We start from the raw sequence: 14,241 nt of genomic DNA on the forward strand, positions 1-14,241 counted from the left end.
ACTTTCTCTTTCTGTCGCTCTCTAAGCTAATTTTAAATAAGCAATAGGGTAACTTGGAGGCTTATTTTTAAATGGGGTTTAATGTACTAATTACTTTAATGTTCATCTATGTAGAACAAAAAATATATTTCCACATTGTAAGTTTATAGTTATGGATTGCAGATGTCTTTGCTTTAGGATAAAGCAGTTAAAAACTAAAAATCTGGATTTGGAAATGTGGGTGTTACTCCATAGATTGAACTAAATCTTGGCTATATTACATCACTCCTTATGTGTTACTTTCTTCTGGCGAGATCCATTGACTGGCTTATGCAGAAGATTCTTAAATGTTCTTCCATATTGAGGTAGCTGTAGAATGCAACAGTGTTAAGAGAAATTTAAATAGAGAAGAAAAACTAGGAGACAAAAAACTTGGGGAAGTAGTTTTCCTAGAAACCTTACTGCATATATTTAAGAGCTGGAGGATTTATACATTTCTTTTCTTACATAATAATTTTCATTTACAAGGGTGATTTTTCTTTCTTGGTAATAAACTCTTCTCTCTTTTTCTAATCTTTAAGGAGAGGTTTCAGTTTCCTACTCAAGTGACAGATGTCTCTGAAAGTGCAAAGGACCTCATCCGAAGGCTCATTTGTAGCAGAGAGCATCGACTTGGACAAAATGGGATAGAAGACTTTAAGAACCATCCTTTTTTTGCTGGAATTGACTGGGACAACATTAGAAACTGTGAGGCGCCTTACATCCCAGAAGTCAGCAGCCCCACTGATACATCAAACTTTGATGTGGATGATGATTGCTTAAAAAATTCTGTAAGTACAGAATTAACATTTTGACAAATCTACTTTTGTGGGATATGAAGGACAGTTTATTTCAGTGTGTTCACTTTGTTCTGCATAAGCAGCAAAGTGCTGCTTTGAAGAACTGGGGTGGAATACATGCACAGTTTGAAGGTTGTTCCTCCAAACATACGTGTGTAAGAATTGATTAGTGCCGTTGTATTTTGCAGATTAATTGTAACTTCACACATATTTAACACATACATCTGTCACTTACAGTGACAAGTTCTTAGTGTCCATGTCTTATAAAGAATAATATATCTAGATGGTCTGTAAGACGCAGTATTTCTGGCAGAGCATTTTTGAGACTTATACGTAATGTTTGCATAAAGCATTTTATTGTAGTGCTCTGTTTTAATTCCTTGTATCTCTGTTAGATTCCATTCAGCTCATTCCCACTAAAATTTTTACAGCTTGTTTTCTGACTTGAGTTTTGAGAAATTTTGAAGAAGTATTACAGCCATTTCTTCAGTAGCAATCTTAGTGAGAAAAATTATTTTGCCTTTTGCTTAAAAAGTTTTGCAACTACTGTTTTTTAGCAAACTTAGTGTTTCTATACTTTTGAAGAGAAACTTCAACATGTTATCATCTTAGCATCAGAGGAGTGCCTTGTGTTGTCTCATTGGAAATACTTTTTTTTTCATGCTTGTTGGAAGATTCAGAAACCTGCTGTTTGTTTACATGTGAGGTGAAGCATTTTCATAACTTTTGCTTTTGTTTTCTGAACTGTCCGTGTATCTCAGTGTCACTTCCTGACAACATGAATTGCAAGATGATCATGTTTGCATTCTCTTTTCTCCAGCTGTTTGGTAAAACATGGAAAACTTTGACTAGATGAAATCCAGTAGTAGATACATGCACTGTCGAGCATGAAATCTGAGAGTCCTTTCATGTAGGCAGATGAAGCAAATCACTGTAGCTGCATAGAATAACTTTCATTTTATTAAATTTTTTCCTCCTTTTTTCTTTACTTGCGTCTGGTATTGCCCACTTCCCTTTACAACTTAGTTTGCACGCTATTTTGTCCATGAACAGCTACAGGGATTTGGGGCCCCTGGGGAGAGTCTGCAGGAGTAAAGACAGAGGCAAAGAAGGCATTCAGTACCTCTGCCTTCTTTATATCCTCTGTCTCCAGGGCACCCACCTCATTCAGTAGTGGGCTTTTATTGCCTCTAGTGTTAGTTTTTATCTGCTTTGTATTTGAAGAAGCCCTTTCTATTGTCCTTGACCTGACTTGAAAGATTTAAGAAGGCAATGTTGAAAAGTCATGATTGTTATTGTTCTGCCTGAACTTGGAATGAGACTGTGGTCCCATGGAGAAATTTTTTATGTGTAATAATGAAATTCAAACAGGATGTTAAAAGTGCACATGAACACAAAAGGCAGAACAGTGTTGTTAGGCAGCCTAAGTTCGCCAGGTTTCTTTCTTTAGCCTTGTTGTTAGGCATCACAGACATGGATTCAGTTATAATTTTGTCAGTATAGTAATACAGTTGAATTTACACAAGTAAGTTGTGTAAATTCAAGTAGCAGGAAGTAAGTATTTTGATCTCTGCCAGAGAATCAGCAAAGAAGCAAATTCTTTTACAGAATCTTACATTGTTATCAATAGATAGAATATTTTAGAGGTAACATTGTTACCTGCGTGGTAACGGAAAGCTGTCATGTGTGCTGTTACACACCATTGTACATTTTGTCTTCTTAAAAGTTATTCATAAAGACAGTTTTAAAACTGAAATGTATGACGGATGAAAACTAAATATGAAAGATAAGTAAATATTTTTTTCCTAACTATTGTGTGAATAATTGATATTCTTATTGTGGATTAGTGTAAAGGTAAGGCTTTCTCATTTAGTCTTGTCCTTGGTTTCCAAAATACCCAACAGTGTAGACTTGATCTACTTAGAAACTCTAGCCACATCATTGGTGTTGCTTTTTCTTCTGGGAACTCTTTTTCCGTGTGAAGATTTTTGTCTGCGAAAAGGTTGAGGTTGTGATGCAAAATAGCCGAAGTCAGTACCAAAAAGGTACTTTTGGATTTCTTTTGAATACAGGCTTTTTCTCATGTAAAAATATACAACTGGCTCTTTTTGTTTGATTGTTTGAAAAAAAAAAAATATATTGTTATATTTTCTTAAAATTTAGAACAATTTAGCACTTCAATATAATAATCTTCTTAGGGAGTTTCTCTTAATGACTGTTAGTATAGCAATATAAACCTTGCATCTCAGGATTAAACAGGGAACTTTTAACAGTATATTAAAGAATACTAGAATTTATAACTTTTTTAATAATGTAGCAACAGGGTGATTTTAGCCTAAGTAGAAGCTCAAAGATTTGTCTTGGTTTGTAGTTCTTTGGCAGGAAAAAGGAGCAATGAAGGAAGAAATGGTCAAAGCACTGATAGGATTAGAAAACCCTGTTGTATTGCTTTTTTCTAATAAATGTCTGACTGTTGTTTTCTCCAAATAGGGGTGAACCATTCAGAAGTGGAGTTGGTAAATGTGGAGGCAGGAAGCCCTACTGACTAAATAGCAGAGCAGAGTATAGAAGGAAATAAAAAGTAATACTCCTCGTCCTAAGACCTTCTTGGAAATAAATAAATAAATAAATAATTGGCTTTTGATATGTGTGATATTCTTATTTCCTCCAGCAGCAGCCAATTTAATGAGATAAGCATTTTTATGCCATCATATATTTGTATGTTAATTCTATTATAAATAGGTTTAGGTGATGTCGTTTCATGTTTGGGCTGTAGCTAATGTGAATGTGAATATAGTTAATATTGTATTATCACAGACACTTCACATGATTATACAAAATAAATATATCTCTTTTAAGTCCAGTAGGGTGTTACTTACTCAACTGTCCTATTATCTTTCTAGGAAACAATGCCTCCACCGTCACACACTGCATTTTCTGGCCATCATCTACCATTTGTGGGTTTCACATATACAAGTAGCTGGTAAGTTAAAAATGTCTGTAGAATAGGTGCATTATACCTTGTGTCTCTGAAACAACTGAAAACAGATACCAAAGAATGTGGTTTATTGAGGAAATTGCTAGACTGTAACTTAAAATGCTGTCTGTCCAAAAGAATTAATTCTCTGCAGATGAAATTGATGTGAATTTAAAGGTAAGCATCTGTTCTCAGAGTTTTGGTCCAAAAGGTTTTTCAAACAATGTATAATTTTAACTGCATATGCCAAAGTTAAGAGCAGATTTGTGGACCCAGAGAGAACTTAGCTTATTAGATTTTAAAAACAGTTTTATTTCTAGTCCTTTGAAACTCTTGTAAGTCTAAACGGAAATTGTACTTTTATTGATTTTTGGTATTACTGTGCTATTTGTCCTGTTTGTCTACTGCTAAATTAAGCAGTCACAAGGAAGTCCTTGATCATATTTGTTGGTTGATTTATGTTTTACAGTTTTTTAAAACACAGCCTGTTTTTTTCCCCAGTGTGCTTTCAGACCGCAGCTGTCTAAGACTGACAGCTGGACCACACTCCATGGATCTTGATGCCAGCATTCAAAGAACTTTAGAAGACAGTTTAGCAACAGAAGCTTATGAGAGGAGAATAAGACGTCTAGAACAGGAAAAGCTTGAACTTAGTAGAAAACTGCAAGGTATATTAATTAAAAAAAAATATTAATCAATCACTTTTTTTACTTGGGTTAGCTTACAGCTTTGTACAGTATGGTTTATAATTTGGAAAAAAAAATAAACCTTTTGGAATGCTTTCTAGCAGAAGAGTATTCTCTTCATTATTTCCATTGACAAATTTGAACTTCTGTTATTCTTTATACTTGAAATATTCAGAGTATGCCACTCTTTATAACATGGTAACTTTGCACTGTGCCTTGGTTACTGTGGCATAAAGATTTCATTCTTGAAACCTCTAAGAACTTAATTTGTCCGGCTGACAATTACTGAAAAATTGGCACTTAGTAGTTGGAAATCATAAATTGCAGAATCCTCAGTGGAATATCTTTTTTCAGGTCTTAATTTATCACTGGTATGTTCTTTACCTCCTCAGATGTCAGGAGTGTAGTTTGTCCCTCTCTCTTCCATCTTTTTCTAGAGTCCACCCAAACAGTCCAGGCTCTGCAGTATTCAACAGTGGATGGCCCAATAACAGCAAGCAAAGATTTAGAAATCAAAAGTTTGAAAGAAGAAATTGAAACATTGAAGAAACAGGTAACAGGTATGTTACAAATAATAATGTAAACACTGTAACAGGAAACTATTTTGACAAGATTTTTTCTCCCAAGGCAATGCTACTTATGCTATTTAAAAGTCTTGCAGTCTATTTTTATTCCTCATTTACTTCTAAAGGAAGGTGTTGTTTCTTTCTTACTTGAGTAAACACAAGGGTGAAGACTTTAGCTTAGCAATTTCAATGCTTTTAAAAATATTTGATGGAAGAATGGCTTGTTACGATTTAATAATTGATATTTTTTGTTATCTCATTTTCTATTGAATTTTCCTTAGAAGGGTATTTTGATTGTATTCTCTTTGAAACCATGGAAGTTTATAGTGTGCTGTTGCTAAGTTCATTGTAACTGGATGTGAAGTAAAAGCTAGTTCAAACTGGACATAGTTTTCAGGGTATTTTCTTGGAAGAGAGCCTTTCTCAAACTCTAGGGAAGTGGGCTGTGTGCAAGAAGCAACATTGATACTGGGTTTTTCAAGTGACAGGAAGAAGTGAAGTGTGTTTTCCATGCAAGAGGACACTATGTATGCTCCAGTTTCATGAGCAGCAGAAGTGACCAAAAAAACCTCTGCTGCCATAATGGTTCCTGCTCACAGCTGTGTGGCCTCTCCTCTCTCTGTGCATTCCCTGGACTCTCTCTTGACATTAATTAAACTCCCTTGACACTGAATTAAACAAGGTAAAAACTATTTAGATATAGAGAATTTTATCAATTTAGGATCTGATAAATCAGCACAAAGTAGGCAATAGAAGCATACGAGGAAAGGGACAGGAGAGGCAGAAGAACCACCTCTCAGTTCTGCTGTCAATGAGCAGAGCTATCCTTTCATACAAAATGGAACGTTTCATTCCTTTACATTTAATTTCTTTGCTTCTGAGAGTTCATGAAGATTTTATGATAAATAAAAATTTAGCTATCAAGTATCTCAGTGCTTTACATTTTAATAGTGTGTTTTAAATCTGTTCAGATAAAGAGCTGAATTTCTTTAGAACTCCCAAACAAGTAAAAAAGCAAAGATCTATTTAACCTGGCATCCCATGTCTTTACAGAGGCTACTGGAGACATTTAGGGAAAAATTCAGAAAAATCTGATATACACCTTTCCATCTTTTTCCAGCCTTAGTCTCCTAGATTCTGCCAATTCATTCTTTATTGCAACACCACATTGATAATAGCTGTGAGTGAATCAATTTCCTGTCTGTTTAGCTAGGATATTTTAAGCCTATTTTAAAAGCTAGGTACTAATACTACTAATTCAGTAGTCTTGATCTGGTGCTCTAAATTAAGTTAAATGGATTTTTCTGATGTAGCATAGGACTTCTGCTTGCCTGCTCCATAATGGTTTCTTCGAAATAGGATCTTAAGAGCAGAGACATCTTCAAAGAGGAAGACAGGAGGTACAGCAATATGTTTTTTATTTAGGAAAATGTACAAGATTGATGGAGACTGTAAAGCTATCAGGACTAGAACAGTAGAAATGGGGAGGGCAAATCTGACTCCTCATGTCAATCCAAAAAGGAAAACGTCTGCATTTTATGTGAGAGAAAAAATAAGAAACAAGTGGCAGTAGAGGTATCTCTGTTTTATGTCCGTATCTTACCTGTGGCAAGGGAAAATAAACAAACAGGAAAAAAAAAAACCCACCAAAATGGATGTCACCCTTACAGGCATGTATCTCTCCCTTACAGCTGAAAGAAGTTGGCTCCATAGGGTGGTAGTTCCTGTCTTACTACCAATTGCTCTATCAATGCCAACAACTCTGACCAGGGATTCCAACTGCTTGGCTTCTCTTTGTCCAAGTCATAGGTATCAGCCCCACTATCAAAGCATCAGTGCAGCCAACAAAGAAGCAGCTCACACCTTCATTGCAGGTAAAGTCCCTTCTGATGAGGTGCAGTTCCTTTAGACAGAAAGGTTGGACAAGATCGTTGTCACCTGCTTGAGAGTGGCCTGCTCTTTTATGTGCTTTAGAAGAGCCTGCTTCTTTATCTTTTTGAGAAGAATCTTCTCCATCACTCTTCCTAGTCTCCTTTGATTAGTTCTTTTAACATTGCTTTCAAAACGGGATCTTCTACTGTTCAACGTTTTGTTGTGGTTTTGGATGGCTGTTTTGTTTCTTTGCTTTGCTCTTGGTCACAGGATTAACTTTAACTTTTGCTCATTTAGACTGAGTGGGGGTGGCCTTGGTCTTTGCAGCAGTAGCAGTGGTGGCAACAGCCTTGCCTGTAGAGGAGGGGCAGTGAGTGGAAAACATCTTTTTCTATGCGTCCACAATACATTATAAGCGTTCATCAGAAGCATCCCTACTGAAACAATGCTATTTAGATCAAGAGCTGGAAGATTCAGACTGAGAGAAAACAGAGAGGTAAAACTGCTACTGCCATTACCAACATGGACCACGTGGAATCACGTGAGGATTTGTACTGTATACATACAGTGTCACCATACAGATCAGTATCAAAACACCTATGATCACTAGAAAGGTTATTGCACGGTTGATTATGGCTATAGTCTGTCAATAAACCATAAAGCAATAACAAGACCAGCTACACAAAGCGGAATTATCCTGGCTGCACACAATATGTATGACTGCATGTTGGGAAAAAGGTCCATCAGAAACATTGTAGAAAGTGTCTGTTCTGTTTCCAACCTATCAACATATTCAGCAGAAGCATTGCCCTTAGCTATCTATGGGATTCCTTCCATCAGAGATGGAATTTTAAACATTAACCACTTAGTGAGAAGTTATAGCCTGGGCTAAAGATACAGTGTCACTTTTGGGCACCAATAAATTATTGTCACGGTTTGACTCAGGATCTGCAATCAAACCAGCGACAACAATGCTTTCCATCCCCTCCCCCTCTCACCCAGGTAGGGAAGGAGAGAGATTAAAGAGTGAGAGACTTCTAGGTTGAAAACGGCTGTAATTAAACACTAATGACAAGAGAAAATATGTACAATTATATACAAGTATGATCAGGAATGTGCAAAACCCCTATTGCCTCTCCCCATCCCCAGCAACTCCTGTGGCATCTCCTGAGCTGTGAGCAGTTCTGAAATGTCCCGGAGCTGCTGGAGAGAGTGGCAGAACAGACAGGAGCTGAGAGGAGAGTTGTGAGGGTCAGGAATGCATGGGCCTTGGGATCAAAGGGGATGGATGGATGGATGGATGGATGGATGGATGGATGGATGGATGGATGGATGGATGGATGGAGTGAGTCCTCCCTGGACGCCAACCATGGACGGAACAGAAGGGAGAAGAAGCAGGAAGGGGCTTGACTTCCATGATCCCTAACCTTACACTGATCTTACATAGATACATGGAATGGAATACTTTGATCAATTTTGCTGTCCATCTAGTCCACTCCTCCCTATGGGGGGTTTTGCTTCTCTAGCATCTGAGGCTTTAGAGCAAAGTGCTCTTGATGACTCAGCAGTAACATAAGCATTTCAGCATTATCAGTTCACTAGTTGGAAAACTTGCTACTAGTTAAAAGAGAGTTCTCTAAAGGAAAAAAAATCAGTTAAAGGAAAATGTGCTTTATTCTGGCTTAAACCAGGACAGAGAGAACAAGGAGAGAGACTTTCTGGATTGAAAACTAAACTAGACAGCTCTAATGAAATACTAATGATAAAAGATACATACAAATATATACAAGTAGGTGCAGGAATGTGCAAAACCTTATTGCCTCCCCCCACCAACTCCCACGGAATCTCCTGAGCTGTGAGCAGTCCCGAAAGGTCCCGGAGCGCTGCTGGAGAGAGCAGCAGAGCAGACAGGACCTGAGGGGAGAGGTGTGAGGGTCAGGAATGCACACGCCTGGGGATGAATAGATGGAGTCCTCCCTGAACATCAGCCATGAATGGAAGAGAAGGAAAGAAGAAGGGCTTGACTTCCATGATCCCTGACTTTATACTAAGGGCTACATAGATATATGGAATGGAATGCTTTGGTTCACCAATTTTGCTGTCTGTCTAGTCCCCTCCTTCCTAGGAGGGTTGCAGATATGAATCTTCTGCTTTAGAAATGTCCAAAGTAGGAAATACAGCATGTAGAGCAAAGTGCTCTTTGTCTCTCCACACTAACTAGAAACATCCAGGCATTATTGGTCCACTAGCTGGAAAACTTGTGTGCTGCTTAATAGAGTGTTCACTGAAGAAAAAAATTATTAAAAAGAAAATTGTCTTCATCCTGGCTCAAACTAGGACAAACATTTACAGAAACAGCTTTTGAATGGGACCAGCCTTTCACAGAGAAAGATCAAAATCAGCTTCAAATTGCAATTTGTTTCTTAGTGTTGAGCTGCAAATTTTATTTCAATGCTGAAGGTATTACTGTCTTTCTTTGGTAATAAAAAATTAAAAAAAAAAAAAAAATGTAGGTGTGGAAACATTCTCCAACATAGGTGATACCCCTTTCGAATTTAAAAGAAGTCAGTGCCTGGTGCAGCCAGTTGATATAGAGAAGGTTATCCCTTAAGCATTCAGCTTTTCTGTTTTGGATTGGAAGCAAATAATGTGATCACATGAGGAAGCTGCAGGGTTCTCTAATCCATCCCCAGTCACCACACAACTTTCCCAGTATATACTTAAATGCCTTGTCTTGTCCAGACAATACAGCAATTAGTTAAAATGCACTTGAGTTGTTACTGATACAAGCTAATTTGATAAAACTGGGAAAAAAGAATGTTATATTTTTCTTGATTTTATGGAGGTTTTTAGTGTGATTTTAGAACTAAATTAACAACAGAATACAGACATAAACCAAGTGATGGTCGCATCTGAATGCTTCCACATTTAGGGGAGCTAGTTCTAAGTTTTCTTGATGGCCTTTAAAATATCTGTATTTCCTAATCTAGATGTGATGAACTGTAAGAAGGTTCAGTTCAGGTGCAGACCTGAACTTCATTCTCTAGGCTCGTTTCTTGGGCAATTAAATATACTGCAATAACATCTTATAGTGAGTGTTTTTCATATATTTGCTAAATTCTTAGCAACAGCTAGGGTCATTACCATTCACTGCACATGTCACAACTAGCCTTCGGTTATATTCTTTAACCTGCTTTACTGCCTGTTCTGGAGTTGTAAGAGTAAACACCTGCTTAAAAAGGTAATAAAAATTAGCATGAAATTGTGTTAAATTGAGAAAAATACATTTGTCTTGTCTGTGTAGTTTTCCAGGAATTGACAAGCTAGCATATGCTTTCAAATTTTTAGGTCAGAGTTACAATTTTTGTTTGCTAAGTTACATATGATTAAATTTTGAGGAATCTTTAATATTGCCAAATATGTAAAGGGCAGAGACGGAAGAAGAAACAGAGCTGTGGAACAAAGTACTTCATGCATGGAAAAGAGATTTGTCTTGGCTCAGAAGAGCAATATATAAACTTTTTTTTTGCTGGTAACGTCAGAGTAGACTTCATAAGAGAGCAGTTAGTAATTTCTGACTTTGAGCTACATTTCTTATTTAAATGCATTCTTCTAAATCTTTAAACAAATTTTTAACTTAAAACAATAGTGAATATTTGTCTGTGTATAAGTTAATGATATTAATTTGCTTATAAAATTCTTGCGTTTCAGAAATTACAGCTCTTAGAAATATATGTGGTTTTATATTTTATTTATCCAAGAGACAGTATCTTAGGGTTGCATTTATGAAACTGTAGTAAAAGAGTACTAAGAGTATAGATGGGTTCCTGTTCTATGGGTAAACACATGTGGTCTGAAGACATGCCACAGCTGAAATCAAAGTCAAATTGTCCAGTGATTTCATAGCACTTGGAATTAACTTACCTTCATATATATATTGGTTTAAATTCTTGCTTTTAAGTCAAGGACTAGGAGAGGAAACAAACACCCCCTAGCCAGACATTTTCAGTTGTCATATTTTATGGCTTTCAGTTTTTGTTGTTGTAGCATTTGAGCATATTTGTATGATATTATTTAGCTGTGGTGTAGAAATGTACTGTCATTTAGTAACTGACAGTTGGTAAGAAACTGACTGTAATAGTTTTCCTATATTTATAGTAGTAATAAAGCAGATCACATAAACACAACTGGTTTCCACAGTAGAAATTACTAAAATAATCTGAAGTTAATTTTAAGTGTATCAACAAGAGAACACTTGCCAGCTCTAGAGTGACCCGTTACTGTTTCTTGAGGGATTTGGCAGAGAGGGGAGACTGTTTATAATTACAGTGTAATAAAAGATCCATGATATATTACATCACTGTGCATAAAAGTCAAATGTAGAGATCTTGTTAAAGCATACTTTACAGTATTATGTATAGTGCGTATTATTATAATGTAAAAAAATAAGTTGTTATAGTTTCCTATGTTGTTTTGTAGGAAACTGTGAGCTTTTATTCTGTTTTGTTAAAAGCAGAGAGTGGCATTTGGAACAATCTCTACTCTATATTCTAAACCAAATAAGAATTTCATTGTTTTGTGATTAAATGGAAACAGATACTGAAAGGGGCTTCAAGCAGCTAGACCCTGCTATTCTAGAATAATATTTTTTTTTCTGTAGTATATTTAAAAATCTGCCACATTTTCTAGATTCTGGTCAGCTAGAGCAGCAACTTGAGGAGGTCAGCACTGCAAGGCGAGAATTGGATGATGCTTCCAGACAAATAAAGGCTTTTGAGAAACAGGTCAGAATGCTGAAGCAAGAGAGGGAAGATCTTAATAAGGTAAAAGCATCCTGTCAGCAATTCTTCTAAACTCCGAAGACTATGTTATTTTTGTTCATTTTGCTTGAAATAACTTTCCAGTGTAGAATCAATAAGCAGACAACAAATGTGTAGCATGACCTACTTTGCTTTCTGCTTCTTTTTTTAAGACAAGGGCATTATTTATTCCACGTATGTGTGGCTGCTGGGTGGTCCTAGGTGACTGCTTCCAGATAGTGAACAACTCCATGATCCAAATTGCAGATGTTTTATAGCTTCAGACTGAGATGATCATGGTAGTGGTTAGAAGACTGAGTACAGAAGAACTATACCAGAGAACTAATTTAATCTGAAAAATAGATGATACTGTAGCAGGGGAAAAATGTCAAAAATATGGTATTAAGGCTGTGTCACAGAAGTGTTTCCAGAAGAGATATGTAAAAAATTGCCAAAATATGACAATTTAAAAGTAATTTGAAATAACTACAGATAAAGAATACTGGGTTTTCTTTAATCTTCTTTATTTCCCTGATTTTTTGTTATTTTATTTGTAACATATTGTCTTCTGTGGCTCTTTTTTGTATTCATGCATAAGTCAACTGGTAATCAGGTGTCAAATACACTAGTCTGTTTCTCATCATTATTGTATTGGCCCAGTGTTTTAGAGTCCACATACAATGTTGATGTGCCAGCTGTATTTAACACTGTTTCTTTTAACCCTTAAGGTTCTTAAAACCTTGAAAGCTGCCAGTTTGTCCAAGAAAGACCATCTCTCTTCTAAAACAACTTGTAGTGATTAGGACTTCTTTTTTAACCACCTTAGAAAATGCTTTTAAATTTGTATAGATGTCAACAGTGCCAAATATTAATTTTTCCTGCTGCTCTTCTTTTCATCCTCAGTCTCGCTTTTCCTTGCTATGTTCTGCTCTTGTTTGGCTGAACATCATTAAACCATTTAAACTGTTGTGGTCCCCCATTTGTAGTGTGGTAGCACAGATCTAGGACACAGCAAACTTTGTGAAGGAATTGTGCTGTAGAGTTACCACAGCACTAGCAGTGTTGTTTCAAGAGGTTTCTTTTAAATGAATGATTATAATCTATTGCTGTTAATCACTGCAGTGTTTATTGCCTAAAGCTTTCTGTAATAATTGATTTTATGGTATAGTGTGGGGAAATCATACTCGCCATTGCAGGTCAGCTTCCAAAAGCTTCTAAAGTAGAAGTTTTAATAGAGCGGCATCTTCCATTCAATTAATGCAAAAAGTTATTTGAATCATTGAGCAGCTAAGTACTATTATTTTTATTAATTTAAGTAGTCCTTGAAAAATTATGCTGCTGACATTCTTTAATTAAGAAAGCAAAAGTATTTTTATAGTTTAGTACAAATGCTTGAAAGCTTTTGTGTTTAAACTGTAATAATGAAGTAAATTCCTACTTGCTTTACATTTACGCAGTTTCACTAACTTTGCTAGTGTAAAACTGGCCTCTTTCTCTTTTATTTATAGAGCCACACAATCTGTATTGTAGAAGCTTTCATGAAAAGAAAGGAATATGTAGTTTTCATTCACTCTGGATAAGTCGTTAGATGCACACCGAAAGACAGAGTTGGCCTTGCAGCTTTCTAGGTTTATTACCTAATTCTTTTTTTTAAACTGTAGGAACTGGCAGAGTCTAGTGACAGATTAAAATCCCAAGCCAAAGAGCTGAAAGATGCACACAGCCAGCGGAAATTGGCAATGCAGGAGTTCTCCGAGATGAACGAGCGGCTGACAGACTTGCACTCTCAAAAACAAAAGCTTGCCCGCCAGCTCCGAGATAAGGAGGAAGAAATGGAAGTGGTGATGCAAAAGGCAGAAAGTTTAAGGCAAGAGTTACGCAGAACAGAGAGACTTAAAAAAGAAGTAAGTGGTGAGAAGATTGTTTATAATCTAGTAGTTTTGTAGAAGATCTTCTGACAAAGTAATTCTTTCATGTTATCTGCAAATCTTTAACACTTCAAATGTTGTTTCAAACAGTAACTATTTTGTTTTCTAAGAATTTGAAGCATCCAGTTTAGTGCTGAAGTTGTATCTTTTATATTGAAAGTTGTGAAAAGATTTTGAAAAAAAGATTGAGAATTTTAAAAACGTATGTACTTTTGTAGCTGGAAGTCCAAGCTGAAGCTGCAGCTGCTGAGGCATCCAAAGATAGGAAATTACGAGAGAGAAGTGAACAATACTCTAAACAGTTGGAAAGCGAAGTGGAAGGACTAAAGGTTAGTCTATTTTGATATTAACACCTTCATATTTATTAGTCAATTAGGACTGGAATCTGTTTGATTGTTTTCAGATTTTTCTGACTTCAATTGATTCTGAATATTAATGTAAACATGCATCACATTATTGTCCAGAAAAGTGAATATTTGCCCAAAGTACTTTTCAGGTCAGTGTGTTCGCTGCTTACTGAAGTATTTCTTAATACTCAATAATTTCTTACCAAATTGCTTCCAGTATAATTTTATGTGTTAAAAGCTTTTTTTTT

The 14,241-nt window shown here is 36.1% G+C and overlaps 1 protein-coding gene across 16 annotated transcripts in view; it reads left to right on the forward strand.

The window, feature by feature from the left end:
* CDC42BPA (CDC42 binding protein kinase alpha) overlaps positions 1 to 14,241 on the forward strand; it is a 195,505-nt gene that overhangs the window by 109,948 nt on the left and 71,316 nt on the right. For all 16 annotated transcript variants that reach the window (XM_051614474.1, XM_051614479.1, XM_051614484.1 and 13 more), the window contains exons 9-15: positions 561 to 809; positions 3,722 to 3,801; positions 4,297 to 4,463; positions 4,919 to 5,041; positions 11,609 to 11,742; positions 13,380 to 13,622; positions 13,865 to 13,975. In XM_051614474.1, coding sequence (XP_051470434.1) covers positions 561 to 809; positions 3,722 to 3,801; positions 4,297 to 4,463; positions 4,919 to 5,041; positions 11,609 to 11,742; positions 13,380 to 13,622; positions 13,865 to 13,975 — 1,107 coding nt within the window. The remainder of the gene's footprint in view (positions 1 to 560; positions 810 to 3,721; positions 3,802 to 4,296; positions 4,464 to 4,918; positions 5,042 to 11,608; positions 11,743 to 13,379; positions 13,623 to 13,864; positions 13,976 to 14,241) is intronic.

This window comes from Apus apus, chromosome 3, assembly GCF_020740795.1.
Source record: "Apus apus isolate bApuApu2 chromosome 3, bApuApu2.pri.cur, whole genome shotgun sequence".
NCBI lineage: Eukaryota > Metazoa > Chordata > Aves > Apodiformes > Apodidae > Apus > Apus apus.